A 23,996-nucleotide genomic window follows, 5' to 3' on the forward strand; every position below is an offset into this window, starting at 1 on the left:
ATAAGTCTCGAGCAGCATCTCACCATCTAAAAACGAAGTGGCAAGCTAATATTTCAAAATTTGTTTCGAATCGACTTGGTAAGATAGACGTGGATACTCGTTCTCCCAAAATTTGAACGAACTGCTAAACACCCTCTGCTCGGTGGAATTCGCCCGAGCAAATAAAAGGGAGACGCGAAATTACCAGCTTATGTGGGACACACATCAATTGACCCGTTGTACATCAAGGATAGGTTTGTAACTTCATCCAAGCGCGCCCTCTCCTCAGCCGAAATGATAGGTGCCAAATAATTCATAAACCATGGGTGGCAAAACACCCTCTCCTCGGCCGAAATGACAGGCATCGAATAATTCATAAACCATGGGCGGAAAAACACCCTTTCTTCGGCCGAAATCGCTCGCGCCCACTATTTCAAAACACGCCCTCCTCGCTCGAAGTCGCTCGCGCTCACTATTTCAAAACACGCCCTCCTCGTCCGAAATCGCTGGCGCCCACTATTTGGGAGAAACAAAGTTACCCTTCTATCCCCGACCCTCAAGACACAGACCCACTATTCGTAATCACCCAACGGATCGCAGCTCCCGCATCCGCTATCTTCCCTTACACGTGCCCATGGGCCACCACCACTAGTTTTGCAACTAGCTCATTGTTGCAATTTTACCAGCACAACAATTAGTCTGCTGCTGACCGACGAAGACAAATGCAAGGGAGTGACATCTAGATCCTTGTAACAGCAAACCAAAGACGCACGTCACCTGAAGCTTCGGCACCAGCGCCAACAACCGCCCACCTGCCGGAGAGGAGGATGGAGGCGAGGTTGCAGTCAGGGTCGGGCGCGCTAGCTGGCTTTGCCAGCTGCCTCCACGACGATCATCGACCACACGTAATGCTCTCACCTCGCCGAAGACGAGGATGGAGACGAGGTTGCAGGAGAGGAGGCGAGCCGACCTGGCAGGAGCTCCGACACTCGCCGGCGATGGTGCGATGGCAGGGATGACGATTCTTTTTCTTGCAACATCCTCCATGTTGCAAGAAAGGTTTCTGCAACATTATTGATGTTGCAAAAATCTTTTTCATAACCCTTGTATAAAGTTGAAGGAAAAAAAGGCAACATTAGCTCTGTTGCAAATAAAAACTGCAAATATACCTATGTTGTGAAAGTTTTACAACATAAACTCTGTTGCAAATGTTCAAACACATCATCCGTATTACAAAGTTGACAGCTGAATGTGGCAATTATCTCAGGTTAAATTCAATGGCTCGTGAGGCGACAGATCTTTAACCGGCGATGCGCAGCAGCGTTGCCCATAAAGAAAAGTGAGAAAAACAACCAAACCAAACCAACCATCGTCAATTCATCATCCCGCAAGGCGGGGAAGAAACTGGAAAGAAATATTTGCACGTTAGCCCCTAGCGAATAAAGATCCCGGGGTGGCGGAAAGCCCCCTCGCCGCGTTGGGATCCGTCGCCATGGGGACGGCGACGATGGCCACGGCGTTGGGCGCGGCCATGTTGCTCTACTTCGTGCTGAGCCGGAGGCTGGCGAAACATGAGGAGGCCGCCGGTAGCTCCGGCGGGGGCGGAGGAGGGAAAAGGCGGAGGGGACGCGCGGCGCGGCAGCCATCGCAGCCGCCTGCGACATGGATGGAGGCGGTGGGTACACTCGCCGAGACGCTGCGATTCACCTACTCGGAGACGCTCGGGAAGTGGCCCATCGGGGACCTCGCCTTCGGGATCAAGTACCTCATGCGCCGCCAGGTCAGACAGCCCTCCTCGCTAACCAGCCACCGGCTTGCTTGCTCCGGTCCCAATAGGAATGCCGCGGCTAAGTTTTTTAATGCGACCGCGAGCTTGTGTTTTGGATCTGTAATGAGGTTTCCTTTCGCTCGAATTGCATCTCCAACGTTGCGTGCTGCGTTGTTGGTAAGATTTTGATTTGGATAGAGGCTTCTAGCGATTGATCAGTGGCAGATTTGCCCCTTCGACTCCAAAGCAATTTATCCGTAGTAGAGACTTGGGTGATTTCTATGCTGATTGCTTTGCACTCGCAATAAAAATCGCAACTTTGGAGATTTGGAGACGGTGGGTTCTCTTTGTATCGTGCCATAGTGGTGATGACTTGGTATAGTGTAATGCACTCGAGGACTATTAAGACGGTGTAAATGGTTCTGTTTTGCTGGTGAAGTGGCGAGTACTTTTCTCTGCCAAGTCCAAGCCAGGGGTGGAGCCAGGATTCAAACATGAAGGGGGCGAAGATGATAAAGATCCTGCAAAAGATATTTTGTTGTTGAAAAGAAGGATGAACCCCATGACAAAATATCAATGCATAACCCTTTCATCCTTAAGCATATTTTTTTGTAAAAAAACACATCTAATCAGCAAATTAATATGTTCTCTTATATGCACTAGTAATTGTGCATGTGAAACACACATGTCAACCAAATTAAGCACACCAATAAAAATGCAACTTTTAAAATTTGCATGCAATGTGATAATGCACAATTTGTTTAGCCTACCAACATGTGGTGTCTCTTACAAGAACGGATTTTGCATCATGTGCACTGTTGGTTACTACATAACTAGATTTGGCTGGGGCTACATTGATTCAATGGTGTTTTATAGGATTATTGGTGGATGTAGATCCATATATTTTCTTTTGTATGGAGCTCGTTTGGTATATTTTCTAAGGATTTTCTAAGGAGCCATGTCATCAAGAGCTAGCACGATTAATTACTCATATAATAGGGCTGTCTATAAGGTTAGATATTGGCTCTTGCATGAGCGCCCACTCCTTCCCTTTTTCCTTATCTCTCCTCCACATAAGCAAAAGTGTCATGTAAGCGGGCTTATAGCCCACTTTATAGTTGCTCTAAAAGGTACAAGGATGTGTATCAGGGTCCATTGTACTGTGACCGACTGGAACCTTATTGGTTGCATTATTTGGTTCCTATGTCTCATTGAGAGACAGGAGTGCCACATGCCGCTCTACCAAGTCAACAATATTCTCCCTGCAAAAAAAAGTCAACAATATTCATAAAATCATGAGAGGAAGTACTGACATCATTTGTAAAACCCATTATGTTACCAAAACCAAATTGTACATCAGAAAAACTTTATGAGAAGTAGAAGTCCAGAACATCCCAAACTTGTAGTTCACTTGTAGTATTGTAGCCCTCGTCATCCCTAACTTTCTGAGAAATAGAAGTCTTGAATCAGCTAAAGGAACCCAATGCTTTTGTCCATTGCTGCAAGGACAGAACTAGGAAAAATGATCAGCAACAGGGTTGGGATTAGGGTCATCTGGGTCCATTGTATGTAGCAACAAGTTCATAATGCGGTAAGAAATGATGGTTAAGTGGTCAGATGATGATTAAGGCTCGATGAGTTTTTTCTTCTAACATTATTAAAGGGTAAATCAAAGAAACCCTTCATCCTATGTCCAAGATGTCAACAATATTGCAGCTCTAAATCAGCAACATTCAGGTGCACTCTGATTTGCATTTGGCTAAATGTTTACCCCATAGTACTTTAATGTGCCATTTTTTTCTTTGAACTCTCAGAGCATCGACAGGAGGAAAAGCTTCACTAGTAGTATTTTGTTCAGGCAGATAGCCTTCCAACTTTCCAAGCTTCTTACTCTGGATTAATTACGGAACATACAGAAGTTGAGCGATGTAGCTGGTCTACCCAGCATTAAAATCAAGCTTTCTATAAAGTCAGGGCTGTTAAGCTTATTCTCTAAAAAATTACCTTCGCAAAACTATTACACACAATAGAATTTTACACAGTACAATGGTGTCTAATTTCAAGCATATCGAAGTACATTCACAGAGTTTCTTTTAGGGAATATAATGACACAGTTGTTTGGTTGCAAGCGTGAGAGGCAAAAGAAAAATAATAATTGAGTTACAATGCACATAATCTCTCACCTGAGCAGCCACCACCGAGAGGCCTACCCATTCAGATCTCAAAATTTGATGGATTCGCAAACTGCTTGAATTCGTCAAATTTCCTAGCTGGATCATCTGGGAAATCCTGAAGGTCCGACAATTATCAAACCATCACAAGTCAAATAGCAGATAAATGGGAAATAAGAAAGTATAGCAACTGAACTGCTCTATACCTCATCACAGTTGCTATTCAGAAGTACATCAGCAGTGATTGCAGCTTCTGGTATAGCAAGAAAAAATACGACAATCATATGCTCATTTCAAGTAAAGACAAAATAGTCCTTATCACCAGGTTACATTACATCTAAGGTCATAGAGTTCGAAGAATCTAACTGGGACTTGGTGGATTCAGTAAACTATTATTAGGAGCTAACAATTCTGTTTCAAAACTTACTACAATTTCCTTTCTTAAAATATCGTTCATATTTAAACTGGACATATCTAGAAAATGAAAGCTTTGGCTTTCTTGTACTCCCTCCGTCCCAAAATTCTTGTCTTAGATTTGTCTAGATACGGATGTATCTAATACTAAAACGTGACTTGATACATCCGTATTTAGACAAATCTAAGACAAGAATTTTGGGACGGAGGGAGTAATAACATGAAAGGCTTTGAGGAATTTTGATAAACCAGTAGCAGCTAGCTGCCATGTTGCAACTCCATAATTAGATGCTTTCAATTAATACACAAGACAAGTAGGGACCGCTCACAGTTTTGATGGCAATATGAGCAGAGCAAGTCAGCAAGCACATAATGATTCCCAGGCGGAGAAGAGTGTAGATAAACCTGCATAACAATTGTTCTTACAACAAAAACAGCCATCCCATACTACATATATGCAAGAAACTTAAAAAATTCGTAGAATCCTCACGGCATGGCAAGGACATGGATTCCTAATTTGTCAGATTCAATATCGAAATATGGTATAAATCATTTGGTGCATACTACCATTGATGTTTTAACAGAAGCAAGAGAAAGAATCAATCTGTACAGAGATGTTTAGGTTGTTATATGAATCGATCTTTCTTTATCCTTCATGAGCTACGTGCACCGGGCTGCCCTTTTAATCTTTCTTTATCCTTCATGAGTGCTCTAGCTATAAAATCGTACAAATTCACCAGGAATTTAGAAAGCAAAATATATATGAGAAAGGGAACAGAATAATCATAATCATAAGATCATATATAGGTATAAACTGAGACTGATTGCATTCCGTAACCTGGGACAAAAGTTTGGCGGGACGCTGGCGTGCGGCCACCCAGAGGCGGTGAGTGTGTCAGGGCGCCGGCTGGAGCGGCTGATGAGGAACAATAGAGAGAAGAAAAATAAAAATAAAAATAAAAACAGAAGTAAATCCATTTGACTACTTCTAGATACTTCTACCCCAGTATAGTATTTGCTTGTTTTCTTAGCTTTAGCTACTGTTTTCTAGAGTCTTCTAGCTATGAGTGGAATATTGTATCTTAAGTAATGTTTTCTAGAGTGTTCTAGCTATAAGTTGAAGTTATATGTGAATGCTTCATGTAGCCTATAAAGAGAGGTCCTCACCTCTAGTTTGTGACCAGACTATGTACCCCCACTACCTATAATAGAACTTGGGTGTTCTTATTTGAGATCTTGGAGTAGATCTTCTGCTCTAAGAGTTTTGGGTTAAACTCCTGCTGCCATATTGGCCTACACTCGCCTCTAGAGTGATATCTAGCGCAACACGTTACACTTTGTAGTAGCAAGGCGGACTTGTTCCTCGACAACCTTGTGCTGCTTCAGCGGCAGAGCGGCAGAGGCCACAAAGGTGGCGGGAGCAGTCGTGGCAGGACGCCAGCGGGCACGACTGAGGCCTCGAGTCCGTTGGGTTACAGGCAGGAGCGGAAGAGGAGTAGAAGGCGGCGGTACCCCGGTGGTTGCAGGCGGGCACAACAGGGGCTGCGAGCACGACGGGGCGCCGGTGGGCACGAGCGCCTGCGGCTCGTGTGAGTTGTTGGGAGGAGGCGTTTGGGGATCCCATGCCCGTTTTCAAAATTCCCTAATTATGGTGGTGTTTCCTAATTAGGTGTTATGACTGATTGATACATCACCTCATCACCACATCATCGGAAGGATCTGGGTCGTTATTTTTGGTGGATGGATGGACGAGATTTTGGATTCACTAAACTCGCGCTTTTAATAGTAGTAAAGACCATACTCAATGAACAAAATTAATCCATCTAGTTTGGCACAATTAATCATCGTTGGAGTACTAATTAACCAGACTATAGTAGATTTTAATTCATCAAAAGAAGTACTAGCCACTAGTGTCAAGATGTGTAAGACTTGCCTTTTATCTAGTGTTTGGTCAAGACACATCAGGATCAGTAAATCAGACAAAAGTGCCCTGGGGCTAGTACTATAGCATGACGGTGCTGAGCAATTGTCCATGTGTTATGGCGCTGCTAGAAGGAGGGCGCGAGAGGGCCGGCCGGGGGCCTTTTTGCCCACGGCCGGGCAAGAGGGAAGGGATTTCCTTCTTAATTCTTGCTTCATTAGATTGATACATCTCCCCTTATATAGAGAGGTTTACTTGACTCCCCCAGCAAGGCTTACTTGACCCCTAAGCAAGTGACCCTTATCTCTAATTAACCCTAAGACTAACGGGATATACCGCCAGCCCAGGCCCATTAGGCCCATTACGTACTCTTAACACTACACCTCACCTGGACATGCAGCTTGTCCTCGAGCTGCAACCTAACCAACTTATAACCATGACTCGACGCAACACCTAACACCTAAAAACAAGCCTTTTACATCTCGGCTTGTTTTATTACTCTCAACCTGAAATGGACTGGGACGCTTTATTTTGGACCCCTGAACATAAAGTGGACACGATCCGCACGTCGGACGTGCACGTGTACAGCCACCTGGATCCCATGGACACCATCTGGACAAAAGGAGTGCATGTGTATGGCCACCTGGAAGTGGTCGCAAGAGCGACCAGCAGAGGCGCCCTCGCGGCGGCCGGTGGCGGAATGCAGTGGTGCTACGTGGTGCGCTCCTGTCGGTGACACCATGCCTTCTCCTTGCTGGACGGCTGTTGGTCTGCATCGCACAGAGAAGAGTGGAGGGCTTTCGATGGAGAATGGCGAGGAGGGGTGCGCCCCCCCAACCGCCGATGTCGCAGACTTTGAGGTCGCTGTCTGTGGGGAAAACAGCATGCCCGCCGCCCGTGGGGAAAACTGCATGCCCAAGATCCCCGACGCAGCGGACGAGATCGAGGTCCTTTGCGCAGCGAAGCGCAACTGGGAGGAGCGGCAGCTGCAGACCACGCATCTCCCGCACACGCCGACGCGCTAGGAGGCCGCGCGCAGCAGCCTGCAGCCTCACCGCCGTCGACACGTGACGAGTAGCGATCCAAGCCGGAAGCGGTGACGGCGACGGCGGGAACTTGATCTGCTGGATGGGGATGCCCTGGGACGGCGGCGGCGGCGCTGATGGGAACGAGGTCGTCGCAGTCCCGTCGTAGGGCATCCCATACTGGTACGAGATGACCGGCGCCGTGGTCGCGTCCGAGGGCGGCGGCGGCGGCGGGGGTAGCTGCTGTTGGTGTGGCGGCGGAGGAGGTGGCTGCTGGGGATGCGGCTGGGGCGCATAGGGCCTGACGAGGAAGGCCCTGATGCCTGCCACGGCCTGCCGTAGTTTCAGGATTGCGGCTGTCATCTGCTCCGGGGTGAGGATGAGGGCGGACGGCGCCGGGGCAGAGGGTGCAATCGCCCCTGAGGACGCCAGTACGCCCAATGCCGGCGCGCCTGCTGTGTGGGTCAGCAACGCCGATGAAGACGCTGGTGGCGGCGGGTAGGTGTGCGGCGGCGGCGGGTCGGAAGAACTCGGTGGAGGGCTGGACATGATCGACTCCGGGAAAGCTGATACCAGATTGTTATGTGGCTGCAAGAGGGAAGGGATTTCCTTCTAAATTATTGCTTCATTAGATTGATACATCAACTCCCCTTATATAGAGAGGTTTACTTGACTCCCCCAGCAAGGCTTACTTGACCCCTAAGCAAGCGACCCTTATCTCTAATTAACCCTAAGACTAACGGGATATACTGCCAGCCCAGGCCCATTAGGCCCATTACGTACTCTAACACCATGTCTCCTTGGTCCTCGCGCCTTGTGAAGAGCCGATTGATCCTGCTATGGTTTTGCCATGGACAAACGAGGGGGAGGGAATAAAATCGATTGGTCTACGATCTGAGCTTCTGAGCAACATGTGGCGCTAGTCATCGTAAGCAACTAAACTGAAAACCAAAAGAGCCAACCTTGACCTCGATCCTTCCACGACAGTGTAAATCACATGGGCTTTCTTTGTTGGGCTTCGATGCATACGGGTCAGATCCTTAGCTACAGGATTAGATACTTGAAGTTAATAATAGTGCTTAGTTAGTAAATGATTGCACAACATTGTAAGAAATAAAAGATTTCATATGAATAGTTTTCTGAAGATAAGATGGTTTTCCTTTCTTGAGAATACTCGCAAAATGGTTATGGTAACCTTTCATTTGAGGGATGTGAAGCAGTTATGCTATTCACATGACTCAAGTACTCAATAAAGTAAGTTTGAACTTATGGTACTATTCTATTTCATGCACAGGCACTCTCTCTCGGTTACTCTCGAGTGCAATTTTATCTGGTAGATCGTACATGCCTTTGTAGTGTGTACAACAAATGGTACATTGTAATCTTGGCGTTACTTTTCAGGGCAATCTACATGTCGCCGGTGTATATGCTGGAAGCAATTGCATTGAACTTAAAGGACCTGAAGTCATGGAAGAGTTGATTGTTCTACGACGGCTAATTGATTTATGCTTTCTTTTCTCTAAGAAATCATTCCCAGTTTTCCTAGAATTGGCTGGATTTTCACAAGTGGATGTTCTCATTGAGGAACCTAAGGCGGGGGTGAGTAAGTGCTGGTAGCATTTTATTGTTCTGTCCATTTATTAAGGGCAAAGGGAGTAGTGGTTATGGGAACATAATTTCTTCCTTATTTTCTCCAATCTGACTTGACTCCTACTCCTACAGATTTTAAAGCCAGCTCATACAATTCTGCGTGATGAGTGCACCAAATCCTTTCTTGTTTTGATACGAGGCACTCATAGCATGAAAGACACACTAACTGCTGTTACTGGTGCTGTAGTACCATTTCACCACTCAGTATTAGATGAGGGTGGTATCAGCAAGTTAGTCTTAGGGTATGCACACTGTGGGATGGTTGCAGCAGCACGCTGGATTGCAAGAGGTATAACACCATGCCTCCTTCAAGCCGTCACTCAGTGCCCAGAGTACCAAATAAAGGTGGACACTTCTTACTTTTGGTTATGGTTTCAGAACTTTTTCATACTTAGTTTGATCTTACCTGGGAATGTTATTTGCTCTTAAGATTATTTCTAGTCATGATATTTTTTCTTCTATAACAAACAAGTCAATTTACCGTGGGTCTGTATGCTGGCAACAAAAGACTCCAAAATCAAAATACTGTCATACATAATTCCATATCCATATTACCATGCAAATCAACATGAATCTGGCGATCCCAGGCCTCTGTTTTGTGTATAAGATGGCTACACATTTGGCACTAGTAAAGAGTAGCAAAGCTCTAATCCTACATGCCTGGTTGTATTGTTATTTTAGTAAGAACAGTAGGGAACATCCATGTTCGAGTATATCAATTAAGAAATTAATTTACATAAAAGTGGCAAAGCTCAGTAGCCTAAGCATCTCAAAATAAACTGAAAAGTGAATGTAATAAAACCCAGCCCTGCTACCCAAAAAGAAAATTACAAGCAAATTTAAATTTGCGCTATGTTAAGGTACCTTGACAAGCCAATCATCTCTCCATCAACTTATCCAACTTCTAACCACCAACCAGTTGTTCGGGAACTGCACACATTGAACATTCTGTTCGGAATTAATATACAGATTCCCCAAGAAAAAATTGTTAGCGCCATCATGTTTTATACCTAATTCAAGCATATCAAAAACTTTGTGGTCCAACTTATCTAAATCAAGTTTCAGCTGCCCTCACTCTGTTCATGCACAAGAAAAGATTCATCTATCTACTTTATCACATTATAAATTGTGTTGTGGGAAAATAAAATGATTACACCGGGGTTCTTCCCTAGCCTTCAGCTTTGAGATAGAGCCCCAGTGTTAGGGATGCCGACGCCGGCGAGGAGATGCTGCAGCGGGGAGCAGAGAGCAGGGTGCTTGCGCGACGCCACCGGGTTGCGCGGATGGGGCAGAGACGGCGAAGGCAAGGAGGGAACGGTCATTGATGGACTCGGTGCAATGAGATGAGGCAGATGCAGCGAACACGTGGGGGGAGGGGGGGGGGCAGGGAGTGCCCTGACGCTCAGGCTGTAACTGTGGTTGCCGGCCGGCTCGATAGCAAGGGCGCGTAGGGGTCGGCGAGGATTGTCGCCGAACTTGTGCGCGTGTGGAGGGACGGCTCATGGATGGCTGAGGTTCGTCAGCGATGTCGCGGTGACCTCGGCCTTCACTGGCGAGGGTGCGTCATGTCTTCACTTGGGAAGAGCTCCATGCAGTCCATCAACTTCATCCATCAGCACCAGCATGGGGGCATACTGCGTCTTTAGGAAGGGGCATTGTCACGACCAACCTAACGACCGAAGAGCAAAGGAAGGAATGGAAGAAGCAAAGCCAGAATAAGAAGACTACGACTTTAGGAAGGGGCATTGTCACGACCAACCTAACGACCGAAGAGCAAAGGAAGGAATGGAAGAAGCAAAGCCAGAATAAGAAGACTACGAAGAGAGTAGCGCATGTTCTTTTGCGCCGCTAGCGGGAAGCCCAATCCCACGCAGAGCACAATGGCACAATTCTAAAGAATGCCTCAGGGCAGTGATGTTAAATAGCCGTTGTCGTCGTTGTCGAGAGACCAGTCTGTATCAGGGGCAGAGCTAGATGGTGGACATGAATTTATATCATAGCAAGAAAAATCTAAATAGTTTCTTTTAAAGGATAGTTTCATTGCTGGCCCACACTGACTCATTGGGCTAGATCCGCCACTGGTTTGTATCTAGCTATTGCTAAACCACTCCTACATGCTCCTCTTTGTTCTTCCTCAAGAACTTGTGCTTCACATTACCTGTATCTTGGCGTGGTACCAAGGTGCTCGGATATGTAATAATCAAAGTTTGATCCACTCTGTGTCCCTTTGTAGTGTTACATTTGGCATCAGAGCCTCAGATCCCACCTTATTCTTTTCCTCCCAATTTTTTCTGAGAGTTGAGAGCATATCCCCAACAACCCACCAAAATCCTTTGCTACTATTTGGTTGTGAAACTGAGTTTCTATGGAATCTCTTGATTCTTTGACGTAGGAGCTTATGCAAGGTATGCTGTACTTATTTTATAAATTGAACCCCACCATCGCCTCCCACACTTTCCTTGAGGAAAGGCCTCTGCTCTGTACTCTCCAGACCCCCTTCTCTCTCTGCCTCGCCTCCAATCATTGTCGTTGCCTGCTGACAACCGGTTGCCGAAGCTGGTTGCCTGTGCCACAGACAACATGGCACTCCGCCTGGCCATGCCCCTGCATCTAGCCCTAGCCCCAGCCCTTGTAGTTGAGGCCTGAGGCGTGGTGATGGCTCATTGGTGATGTGGTTGCATGTCTGAGGAACTAATCCTATCGTGCAATGATGCATGGAGCGATAGGGATGGCACACTCGCATGAGGGTGGCCCCATGGCCGTTGCATAAGGAGATGACAGCGCTCTCAAAGCTGGACAGAGGCTATCCTAGCGTGTGACGTTTGTCTATCCTGAAAGCTGCTGTCGTCGCCTCAGTCGGCAGATGGCATGAGTTGGCAGAGGCAACGGTTGCTTTGTCGTCCAAGGCTAGGAGCACGAAGCAAGCTCGAGCAGCGGGTATGACTGTTGAGGTGACAATCTGGCAATGGCTTCTGCCTCATGCTGTTAGATGCAGGAACACCTGCCTGATCTCTTCCAATTATGCATGCATGACAGAAATTTCTGGATGGGCTGAAAGATTGCCTAAAGAAATGCTGTATCAGGATTGCTTGATTCTGGTTTAATAGGTTGGATTTCGGATCGTAGAGGAAAAAAGGGTTTGAGAAAGAGACCAAGGGATCGGTAGCCTGCTTGTGTTTTGCTTCTGGAAATTGATGAAAGAGAGACGAAAACAGATAGGAGGTAGACGCGCTGGGACCCACATGAGGATTGGTTTTTCTATCCTCGGCTCACATATGTGTGGTATTAGATTTATAATTAACCAACATTTGGTTATCCAATCTAAACTCATGTTCAAAGTTAATCCAATTTAGTTACTACTATTGAAATGCAACTAAGACCGTCAAAATTAGTACTATTGGAAAATTAAATAAACATAAATATTTTTTCCATAATGCAATGTTGGAAGGCATCTTATATTGGGGTTCATATCACATGCGATTTTCGGCTGTACATTGGAAATTAGATAGTGCTTGGATTATAATAATACGTAATTCTGCATTTCCTTGTGTTTATAGATTAGATGACAATTGACAGTGGAAAAACCTGCATCCTCCATGTACTCCAGCAGGCTCACTCTGCCCACATTGGTCCACCGGCGTGGCAAATCGCCCATTTGCTCTAGTTTTTATGTAAAGTCCAGTTAAATAATCTTTTGTTGTCGATAGTTTCACCACTGCCAGCTTTTTTGGTTGGCAAACAAACAATATCCAAGCAATTAAGCCAACGGCGTAGCAAGGATTTATCGAAGCCCAGGGCTGACTGCTAGAGGCCCAACCAGAGGGAAAGATAATGGGCTGCGCTCCAGGCCAAATGTGAGACACACTAAAATATAGGCTAGGGATCCTAAAAAAAGAACTACAATATAAGCTAGGAATTTTCCCACGCCCCGGGCCTGCCTGGGGCCCAGCCATGCTTTTGCATGAAGCATGACCCCATCCGAAAAATGTATATCAGAAATGGCAATTATCTTTAATTAGGAGTAAGAGTTTACTGTTGTAATAGGTAATGCAAACATGACTAAGTTAACCATGGTCAGTCTCCCTCCTTTTGGTGAGTATGTTACTCCTGTTAGGAAAATATGCCTCATTGTATTATCAGTAGGCTGAAGCCATCATATATACATGTACATGAGGGAGGCCAAAGGACACCATAAATATAACTCTAACACCCCCCCTCTCAAACTCATGGTGGATCCACAACACTGAGTTTGGAGAGGTAAAATCCACGTTGCACTCTAGTCTGGGCCTTCGTGAAGAAGTCCGCCAACTGTAACTCAAATGGCACATACTGAAGAGCAACAACATGATCCTGGACACCAGCGCGCACAAAAAAAGCATCAACCCCAATATGCTTGGTAAGCTCATGCTTCACGGGGTCCCGCGCAATACTGATAGCTCCTGTACTGTCTGACAAGATGTCTGAAAAGAGGGTAGTCGGTGTAGTACCAGAAACACCAAAATCCTCTAGCAACCATCGTAGCCAAGTCACATCTGCTGTCAATAGAGCCATAGCTCGCAACTCAGCCTCTGCACTCGAATGGGAAGCTGCAGTCTGTTTCTTTGTCTTTCACGCAATGAGAGAACCACCAAGAAAAACACAGTAAGCAGATAGTGAACGGCGATCCGAGGGATCACTAGCCCATGTAGCATCTGAATAGGCCTGGAGCTGTAGCGAGCTGGAACGGGGAAAGAAGCGATGATGAGAGATCGTGCCACGAAGATATCGTGGAACACGAAGAAGGTGACTATAGTGAACTGAAGTAGGAGCAGAAACAAACTAACTCAGAATATGGACAGGATATGAGATATCCAGACGAGTGATAGCGAGATAGACAAGGCTCCCAACAAGATGACGGTAACGTGTCGGATCAGACAAGGGCTCACCATCAGAAGCATGAAGATGAACATTGAGCTCCATAGGAGTCTCAACAGTGCGCTCATCACTAAGAGCCGCACGAGAGAGAAGGTCCTGGATATACTTTTCTTGGGAAATAAAGAAGCCATCAAAGGTAGAAGAAACCTCAATCCCAAGAAAGTAGCGAAGAGGACCAAGATCAGACATAAGAAACTGCTCATTAAGACGTGCCTTGACAAAAGCAATGTACTCAGAGTCGTTGCCAGTGATGATCATGTCATCAACATATAGAAGAAGAGTCCTACCACGAGCAAAAAGGTGGACAAATAATGCTGGATCATGAGCACTGGGCGAAAAACCAGCGGCAGTCACCACAGAGGCAAAGTGCTCAAACCAGGCACGGGGGGCTTGCTTAAGGCCATAGAGAGCAACGAAGACGACAAGCCATGCCATCAGGAACAGAATACCCAGGTGGTGGTTGCATATAAACCTCCTCACGCAACTCACCATTTAGAAAGGCATTCTTCACATCAAGCTGGGACACAGACCAATGGCGAACAGAGGCCACGGCGAGAAGTGTGCGGACAGTGGTCATATGGGCCACAGGAGCAAAAGTCTCATCCTAATCACGACCATGCTCCTGTTGAAAGCCACGAGCCACAAGACGAGCTTTATAACGCTCAAGAGAACCATCAGAGCGAGTCTTAATCTTATAGACCCACTTGCAAGTGATGGGACGAACACAAGGAGGAAGAGAAACTAGATCCCGCGTGCTGGTGCGCTCAAGGGCAGCAATCTCTTCTGCCATCGCAAACTGCCATTCAGGATGAACAGCAACATCACGATAAGAAGTCGGCTCAAGAACAGTTGAAAGGCCATAGTGCAAAGGAGAATATCGGCCAGGGGGCGGACAAGGCCGAGAACGAAGACCATAAGTCGACTAAGAGGAGGAAGACGACATACCAGAAGTAGAGGGCACATCAGTAGATTGATCCACAACACGTGGACGATGAGTATAATGAAAAGGAAAGGAGGGAAGAGGTGGAATCACTGGCGGTGGAGACGGGGAATGTATCGGTGATGAAGGTGGAGAAGAAGTGGAAGGTATATGTGATGAAGGTGAAGAGTCATGCAATGAGGGAGGAGAAGAAAATGTAGGAGTGGATGGTGTCGGGTCTATAACAGCGGGACGAGAAGTAGAAATATTGGGCACAATAGGAGGTGTATTCGGAAATACAAGAAAAGAGATGTCCTCCGTGGAAAAGGCCGAGGAGGATGGACGCGGGTAAAAGGGACGAGACTCACCAAAGGTCACATCCCAGGAAATACGCATCCGACGACCGACATGATCCCAACATCGATAGCCCTTATGCTCGTCACTGTATCCGAGAAAGACACACTCAACAGACTGAGCGGTCAGTTTGATGCGTTCACGAGGGGCAAGCAAAACATAGCAAACACAACCAAACAAACGAAGCGCCGAATAATCAGAAGAACGACCAGAAAAACGCTCGAGAGGAATACCACCTTATAGAGCAGCAGATGGCTGAATGTTGATGAGATAGGTGGCAGTGGTAACAGCCTCAGCCCAGAAGTGAGGTGGAAGAGAGGCGGCGATCATCATCGCACGCGCCGTCTCAAGAAGGTGGTGATGCTTGCGCTTGGCCACACCATTTTGAGCATGAGCACCAGGGCAAGAGAACTGAGGAAGAGTACCTTGCTTAGCAAGGAATCCTCGCAGCGCGTGGGAGATATACTCACCAGCTGAATCTGCACGGAAAACACGAATTGGAGTGGAAAACTGGGTATGAACCATGGCAGCAAATTTTTTGTATATAGATAAGACCTCACTACGAGAAGACATGAAATAGATCGAAGTCTACCGAGAAAAATCATCTATAAAGATAATATAGTAGCGATGACCCCCTTTCGAATCGAAGGGAGCCGGATCCCAAACATCCGAGTAAACAAGATTAAAAGGGCACTCGGACACTGACTCACTGTGAGGATACGGTAGCCGAATCTGATTACCAAGCCTACAACCCAGACAATCCAATGAAGCGTTAACGGAGACGGACCTCTGAACACCGCGATGAACCAGAGACGAGAGGCGAGAACCACATAAATGGCCAAGACGATGATGCCACTGCTGAAAAGAGCTGGTAGATGCAACAACAGGGGTTGCGAGACTGGCAGCGGTGGCAGCTGAGGGAAGACGAAGCCAGTCAAGCTCCCAGAGACCATCAGGGTGTCGAGGCCAGCACCAAGCAAAGTGCCAGTGCGTCAATCCTGAACAGAACACAGAATCAACAATTTGACCACCAAATATGAGCTGCATAGTAAGTCGAGGGACATGAGCGACAGAGGGAACATGAAATGAAGAAGTGCTAAGAGTGCCTCGACTAGCTACAGGGAGGGGAGTGCCATCAACCGTAAGAACATGAACAAAAGACTCGGCAGGTTGAACGGAGGTCAAAGTGGAAGAATCATATATGAAAAGAAACTCCAGTATCAAGAATCCATGGGGATGTACCTGAATGTGTAGAAGGTGGTTTCTCAATGCAGAAGAGTCAGTCACGAAACCTGCAAAACCTGTCGGCGAAGAATCCCAAGCAGCAAGTAGACATCGCAGCTGATCAATCTCACGCGTAGACAGAGGCACGACGGAAGAGGTCGAGGTAGAAACACATGCCGACGATGAGCAGTCGCCACCACCCGTGGAAGCCGCGTGTAGAGTCGACCGAGAGTGGCGAGTCGATGTAGAGCCGCATGTGAAAGCCACTGGTGGAGTCAACATAGAGCAGTCATCGCCACGCGCAAAAACCGTGAGAGGAGTCGACGTAGAGCGGTCATCACTGCGCACGGAAACCACGAGAGGAGTCGGTGTAGAGCAGACACCACCGCCGCAGGCAGTAGCTGTGAGAAGAGTCGACGAAAGCGACCAACACAGCCTGCTGAAGACGCCGTAGGGGATGTCACAGACGGACGAGCACCCAACACCGAGCGGCGACGTATATGCGAGACTGGATCAACGTAGGGAACACCGTTGAATATCATCCGGCAGCCTGATGATGTCAAAGACATGATGCTCCTCTGTTGTCTCCTTTCTTTTTTAGGAAATTATCCAATTGACAAAGACCACTTGAAGATCCCCAATTCAATCAACTGAAACACCAACACACACGGGCGGAGGCAAGCCAGGCCAGAAGAGCACCGGAATCAGCCGACCAGAGGACGGGCGAAGAGTGGTCGTGGAAGCCGTGGGAGCCACTGGCGGCCAAAACCCCGTTGAATCCTGCGGCGGCGGCGGAAAGCGCCGGACTTCAGCGGCTGACTGAAGAGCCAATGGCGGCCGGAGCTAGCAGGGGCGGCCGGCGGCCGAGCTTGAGGAGACGGCGGCAGCGATAGGGCGAACGGCGGCCAGGCCTGGAGGAGCCGGGGCGACGGCAGCCTGGCCTGGACCTGGAGGAGGAGGGGGGCGGAGGCGGGGGGCGGAGGCTGACCTGGGCCTAGAGGAGCCGGGCGGCAGCGGCATAGGAGGGAGCAGCGGACCAGCCAGACTCGGCCACTCCCCCTCGATCGGACCAGCCAGACTCAGCCACTTCCCCTCGATCTAGACAGGGAGCCTTTCGTTGATCTGGACGGGGAGCCGCTTGAGGACGGGCCTGGAGAAAGGCGACCACCGGAGGACGACAGCGGCGACCGGACTGTGGGAACCAGATCGAAGCGGCGTCGATCAAAGAACAGGAACCGGCATTGTAGAAGAAAAGCTGGATGATTAGCACGAGTTGCAATCGTTGCGGAAAAAAAGAACCTAGCTCGATACCATGTTAGGAAAATATGCCTCATTGTATTACCAGTAGGCTGAAGCCATCATATATACATGTACAGGAGGGAGGCCAAAGGCCAGAATGCAAAAGGGCAAAGCACACATAAATATAACTCTAACAGCTCCCACGTGAAGAGCCTAGCAATGTGCTTGTCATTAGCTGATTAAAGTCTTGTATCCTTGTCCTAAAAAAAGTCTTGTATCCTTAGCTTGGTAACACACATGTTGGTATAGGTATATTGTACTGATGGTGGAAATTGTCATGCCATTTGGTTTGATTCAAACATCCTCAACTATGTTATTGTTTTAATAGCTGAGTTGTTTTTTTAGATTGTTGGCCATTCATTGGGTGGTGGCACTGCTGCATTACTGACTTACATCTTAAGAGAACATACAGAGTTCTCCACAACAACTTGTGTTGCATTTGCCCCAGGTATGTCAACTGTATACATTTAAATTTAGCTGAGCAAGATGGTAATAGGTGATATTTTTGTTGTCAGCTTCATGCATGACATGGGAATTAGCAGAATCAGGCAAGCACTTTGTAACCACGATTGTTAATGGTGCTGATCTGGTTCCTACAGTATCAACTGCGTCTATTGATGATCTTCGTTCTGAGGTAGCTCCTTTTTTTTAGGATCAGCTATTTCACCCCATGTTAATCCTCATTTTCGTCCTTAGAAGCCTAGGTCATGACCCAGGTTTATTCAAAGAGCCTACTAAACACCAACTTGAGCTATTGTTAATAGCTTCAGTTTGTGCCGTCTCATCTTTAAAGAAAAGAAGCCGATAACCTCTTCAATTTAATTCATTTATTGTACTTTTTGTTGCACGGACAGAATACACTGTGAGGATCCCATTTTTCAAAATCCCGTATAATGGGTCTAATTCTCCTCCCATCTTATCCCTTTCCCTTTTCCAGGTAACGGCATCTTCATGGCTGAATGACTTGAGGGATCAAATACAGCAGACACGTTTCCTGAATGCCGTTTACCGGTCTGCTACCGCTTTAGGAACTCGCCTGCAGTCTTTCTCTGGTGCGAGAGCCAGGGTTGCTGGTGCTGGGGCACTACTACGCCCTGTTTCAAGCAAAACCTTGGTAACATACCTATACCGTAAGCTGGCAAACTCTAATTCATGGATGAAGTATGTACTGCATAATGTTTTGTTGTGGGGATTTGTTAGGACCTAGGGTCAATGTTCAGGATATCAGTAACTGGTACCATATCGGTCAGGTGTTGAGTAGGGATAAATAGGTGATATTTTTCAGTTAATCGGCCGATAAATCACTTAATCGGCTAGTCGGTTACCCACCAAGTAGCGATTAACTGACCGAGATGCCGATTAATTGGCGCATATTTGGAACAATGCCTAGGGTGATATAGGACCAAGCCCTAGGGTGGCCCGATCTTTCACGAATTGGAGGTGGATTTGAGGGAAATCACGAAGAACACGAAGAACACGGGACAAATCCACAAGAAAACACAAGAGAAAACACTAATTAGACAAGATCGACACCAAGTAACCCTGAAATCACAAGCCAATATGTGAGGTGCATCTAGATCGAAGAACAACAAGGGAAGTAAAGGATACAAGGGTAGTGCTTGAGAGATGGTTCTTCTCCAATCCAAAGGATATGGAGGTCTTGATAATCCAAAGGGGATTCTTCTCCAAGGTGGAGGCCTTGACAACCATGGAAGGTTGTTCTCCAAGATGGAGGGATCCCATCAGGGGAGGTAGATGAGGTAAGCTCTCTCAAGTCTCTAATCTTAGCTAACCCTAGAATGGAAGAGAGGAGGAGGTATATATAGTCCTAGGCACGAAGAGGTAAGTAGGTGGGAAAGGTACATGGGCTCGTTGTGCCCTTTCCTCATGCGCGCAGGCAGGCCGGAGGGTCCTGGGCAGTCCGTAGGCTCCGGGGTCACCAGAAGGTTGGCGAGGCTGGTACTCCAGGTGGCTAAGGCTCCAGGGCCAGCCGGGATATCCAGCAGGTTGCACAGGCTGGTCTGGAGGTTGGCCTGGAGGCTCCGAGGTATCTCTGGGACCAAGGTTTTTGAGTCGCGACTTGGCGAGTCGCCGCGAGCCCTGCGGCTCAGCGTATAGTCGACGAAAGTCGCTGTATAGTCGCCATAAGTCGCTGTATAGTCGCGAGTCGCCCTGATTTTTGGAAAACGACTTGGCGATTAGTCGGCGGCTATACAGCGACTAATCAGCGACTCAAAAACCATGTCTGGGACACCATCTTCACGCTTGGTGACTTCGCGGCGGTTTCTTCTCTGCTTCCATGCTTCCCTAGCGGATGGTGTGGGCGCTCTCTTGTGCATGACCTCCAATGCATACTTGTCATTTGGCTCAAACCTATAGGTGCAATGGGTAGGAGGGTCAAGTAGTATACCATCCGTGAGATAATCAAGAAGACACGCATAAAGGATAGGGTTCACCTTAGTATATGTGATGCGTTTGCCCCTTGGCGATGGAGCCAAGGCCATGGTGATGACCCTAGGGTGCTCCGCATGATAGGGTGATCCTTCTGCATCTTGCTAGTTTGCTACTGTCTCTCTTATACAATGTGAAGTTTGATACGGCTACTTGACTGCTTGAACTACACAGCAGCTAAAAGTGCTGAAGGACACCATTAAAATCTGTAGCTAAAAGTGCCATTGGGCTGAAGGCTGCCCTTGGTATGGGTAGTTGAATCTGATTGTGTGCTGTTATATCAAACAGTATGGCTTCTGTGATCCCTTTAGCAGCACGGAAAGAGCGTTACATGGAGATCAGGGAGCTTCTGTAGGATAGAACTAATATTGTTTTTCTGAAGATAGGGGGAGATGGCAACAAGATTGCTCATGAATTAGCTAAGCAAACCCAGATGAGTGGTAGGGGGACAGTCTATCTGGGTCAAACTACCACTAGATTTGGCACTGCTGGTGCTCTCTGGTTGTAATGAACCTAATATTTTTTTAATATAATTGCAATCTTTCCCCTAAAAAAATATATTTAGTGCATTCCGTGATAGCCTTGTGCCTAATCATATGTAAATACTTTATCCACCAAACCCCAAACCCAGAGTTACTGCAACCTTCTTGACAAATATTTCTATGCAGGTTGTGATGAAACAAGCACAGAATGTAGCACAGGCTGTTGCAAGAAGTCGGTCAGCGCTGTCTTCATGGGCATGCATGGGTGCACGCCGTCGACCTGTAGGCGTAATAGCTGTAAGTCAGGATGAAATGACTGCAGAAACCCATGTTAAAACCACAGTGGATTCAGAGTCCTTTGTTGTAGAACAACATGTCACCAAGGTCGTAGAGGAGCTGCAGTATGCTGCAACTAGTATTTCAGTTCACGAGGAAACAGAAGAAGAGGCTCTTATGAGTGAGCATGAAACTTCTAGGGAGCATGCAGAAGAAGAAATAACTGACGGTGAGTTGTGGTTTGAGTTCGACAAAGACCGGGATCGGCAAGCTGAAGTGGAAGCACGGACCCGGGAGGAAGAAGCAGCTGCTGCCAAGGAAATAATGGAGGAGGAAAGTGCTGTCCTAAAGAATGTAGAGGATAGGCAATCCTTTTCATCAGATAGCCTCGAGAGGCAGCAATTCTACCCCCCTGGTAGAATCATGCATATGGTTGCCATGCCTCCTCCAGATGCTGGTCCGGATGATCCTATTGTCACTGATGAGTGCACTGTTGGATTATACGGGACACCGAGACATCTTTACAGCAAGATCCGACTATCTAATACCATGATCAACGACCATTATATGCCAATGTACAAGAAAATGATGGAAATATTGATTGAGAAGTTTGCAAACAACGATGACAACTCTGGTGCAGATTCTACAGTAGAATAGTGGTTGACTTATACATCAAAGTATACAATAGTTTCTTTTCTGTTTAGATGTGATTAGCTATTACTACTATTTTGCAATATATACAACATATAAGATGTCCTCATCAGTCCAAATAGATTTTAGAGGGTTGTGTGAGTGCATGTATAGATGTAAAGGAAACTAGCATTAGTCATTTAACACCCTTGCTGTCATGTTATCCTGTTGGTTTTACAAATGTATCCTCTTTGGAATTTGAATGTTGAAAATTCTAACCGCTTTTGGAATTTGAAATTCCAAGGTGTATGGGTTATTGCAGTCGTGTCATTGCTCATAAATTGTAATAGTCCCATCTGGACACATAGGGTGGTTGTTTTTGGTGGGTGGGCCCTATCTTTTCACATGTGATAGGCAGGGGCCTCTTGTGAGAAAAAAAGCAAACACCACATAATTTTGTGTAATACTACGGGATTGCTAATTCTCAGGCGACCAAGTTAATTCTCAGTCAACCTGATCACCGTTGGTTTTGGTACTAAGACTAGAAGAACATGCATGCTTTGCCGCGCTGGGAATATGGCATCGATTCATTCTTGGCAAATTATAAATGAATAATATGACTCATTCTGGGTCAAATGAACTTCGTATCATCACATCAAGTCATGTTAGTTGATAGTTTGAATGTTCACCGTGCAAAAGTTCATCGGTTAAAAACCAGTGTTAAAGGATACATATAGTGCGTGAGACATATGCCATACATATGATAGAGGATTGCAGTGAAGAAGGATCACACACGGTGTACAAATTACACAGATGACGGGCTAGCAATTCATATAGAAGTTTCCTTCTCGTTTTCCATCTTGCATCATCCTCTTAGCATCAGCATGGCTGTAGTGCCTCCCCTCGTGCGCCGCGAGGATTCACGTACGATGGCTATGGCTGCCCTAGCTGATGACACCAATGCAGGAGGCGCCAATCTTCTTTGTCGGGGACGACCTAGCGAATGTTCGCCCTACAAGGCATCGAGACCCTCTCACCCACAAGAGACCGAGCTTGCTGTTCATGGCCATTGTCGAACCACCAAGGATGCCAACCCTCCACCCCCAATCATCTTAGTCGAGACAAAGATCTCTGAAGTCACATGGCTCCTCAGATTGCTTTGCCTCCTTCCGAGCTCCCAATCCTTGGATCATTGTTTGTCCATGTACAACTCAATGAAGTCATTGTTGTACTCCTGCTCGAAACTATTTTTGATTCTATTTGTTGGGAAATTGTCATGCCAACTAGAATGCTAAAGTGACTCTCAAGTTGCATATGTCCATGTTCATGTGATCATGTCTGCAATAATGTTAAAGGCCATGCAGTCAGTTCGTGACCCACCTGAATTCTAATATGTGTTCTTGGTGTATCTCAATCTTGCAGGTGGAGCAGTGTATATCTTCTGTTATAATTAAACCAAAACAATTCTGGGCCAATTCTGGAATGGCAATTGTTGATCCATTCTTTGGTGAGTATTGAACTTGCGGCCGTGTACTAATATATTGTTGCCGTAGGAAAATTAAGTATGAGAAATGATTCTGCTCAACCAGCGGATAACTCTCTCACGCCGGTCGCCTGATGTGTTGTGAGATCATCTCAATCGTGTGGCGCGGAGTGCAACACACCATTGGCTTCGGCCACATCCCCCTCTTAGTCATGCGTCCCATGAGTCATCCACTCCCGCACAACCTTATCTCTTCCTAGCCGCCGGCTTCCTCTCCATACGTCTCACCTTCTCCAAATCAAGTCATTGTCCAACTCTAGTGCAAACCGCAAGCTGTCACCCCACCAAGCTACAATACGCCGCCAATGTGACACCATTGCTGGAACACGCAACCATTTGCTGTAGGTGCCTGCTATTGCAAGGCCAACGGTGATGTTGCGGGGGCCAGTCGGCGGTTGCCGCGAGGATTGCTGCTAGCGCCGACGCCGACGCGCGCTGCTAAGAAGGCAACGGTTTTGAGATTGGTTGTACGCCATGACCGCGAGGCTGCAAAGAGACGACCAGCTCAAAGCGGGTCGATGCGGAGCCATTGCGTGATTTGACGGTGGTCATCGATGTTTGTGTTAGCGGTGACGGTGTTGTGACATGCATCGGCAACGGCGGAGGTGTTTTCGCACACCATTTTCATTGCAAACATTTCTGCAACATTACGTATGTTGCAAAAGTTCTTCCGTAACAGTACCTATGTTGCAAAAAAGTGAAGATGAAATAAAAATCCTACAACATGATCTATGTTGCAAAAGTTTTCTGCTACACAACCTCTTGCAAATTTTTCTTCAACAAGATATTTGTTGCAAAAGGTTCCACAACAAGACTTTTGTTGCAAAAATAGATAATGACGCTCGGGTGCTACATTGTGTCAGATCTGATAGCTTCCGAAGCGGCAGATCTTTAAAAAGAAAACCCGTTGGCTGACGCATAGCACGACCCAATAAGTATAGAATTGTACCCTATTGATGTTGCTTGCATAATTTTT

At 46.8% G+C, this 23,996-nt stretch overlaps 1 protein-coding gene across 1 annotated transcript; it reads left to right on the forward strand.

Moving 5' to 3' along the window:
* Positions 1 to 1,285: 1,285 nt before the first annotated feature.
* On the forward strand, positions 1,286 to 21,798 carry LOC109761269 (uncharacterized). The gene is made up of 7 exons (XM_020320067.4): positions 1,286 to 1,759; positions 8,680 to 8,877; positions 9,001 to 9,273; positions 17,984 to 18,086; positions 18,154 to 18,272; positions 18,576 to 18,752; positions 20,758 to 21,798. The coding sequence occupies exons 1-7, from the start codon at positions 1,472 to 1,474 to the stop codon at positions 21,502 to 21,504; spliced, it is 1,905 nt and encodes a 634-aa protein (XP_020175656.1). The 5' UTR covers positions 1,286 to 1,471; the 3' UTR covers positions 21,505 to 21,798.
* Positions 21,799 to 23,996: the final 2,198 nt, after the last annotated feature.

The sequence above is a fragment of the Aegilops tauschii genome, chromosome 3 (assembly GCF_002575655.3).
Source record: "Aegilops tauschii subsp. strangulata cultivar AL8/78 chromosome 3, Aet v6.0, whole genome shotgun sequence".
Classification (NCBI taxonomy): domain Eukaryota; kingdom Viridiplantae; phylum Streptophyta; class Magnoliopsida; order Poales; family Poaceae; genus Aegilops; species Aegilops tauschii.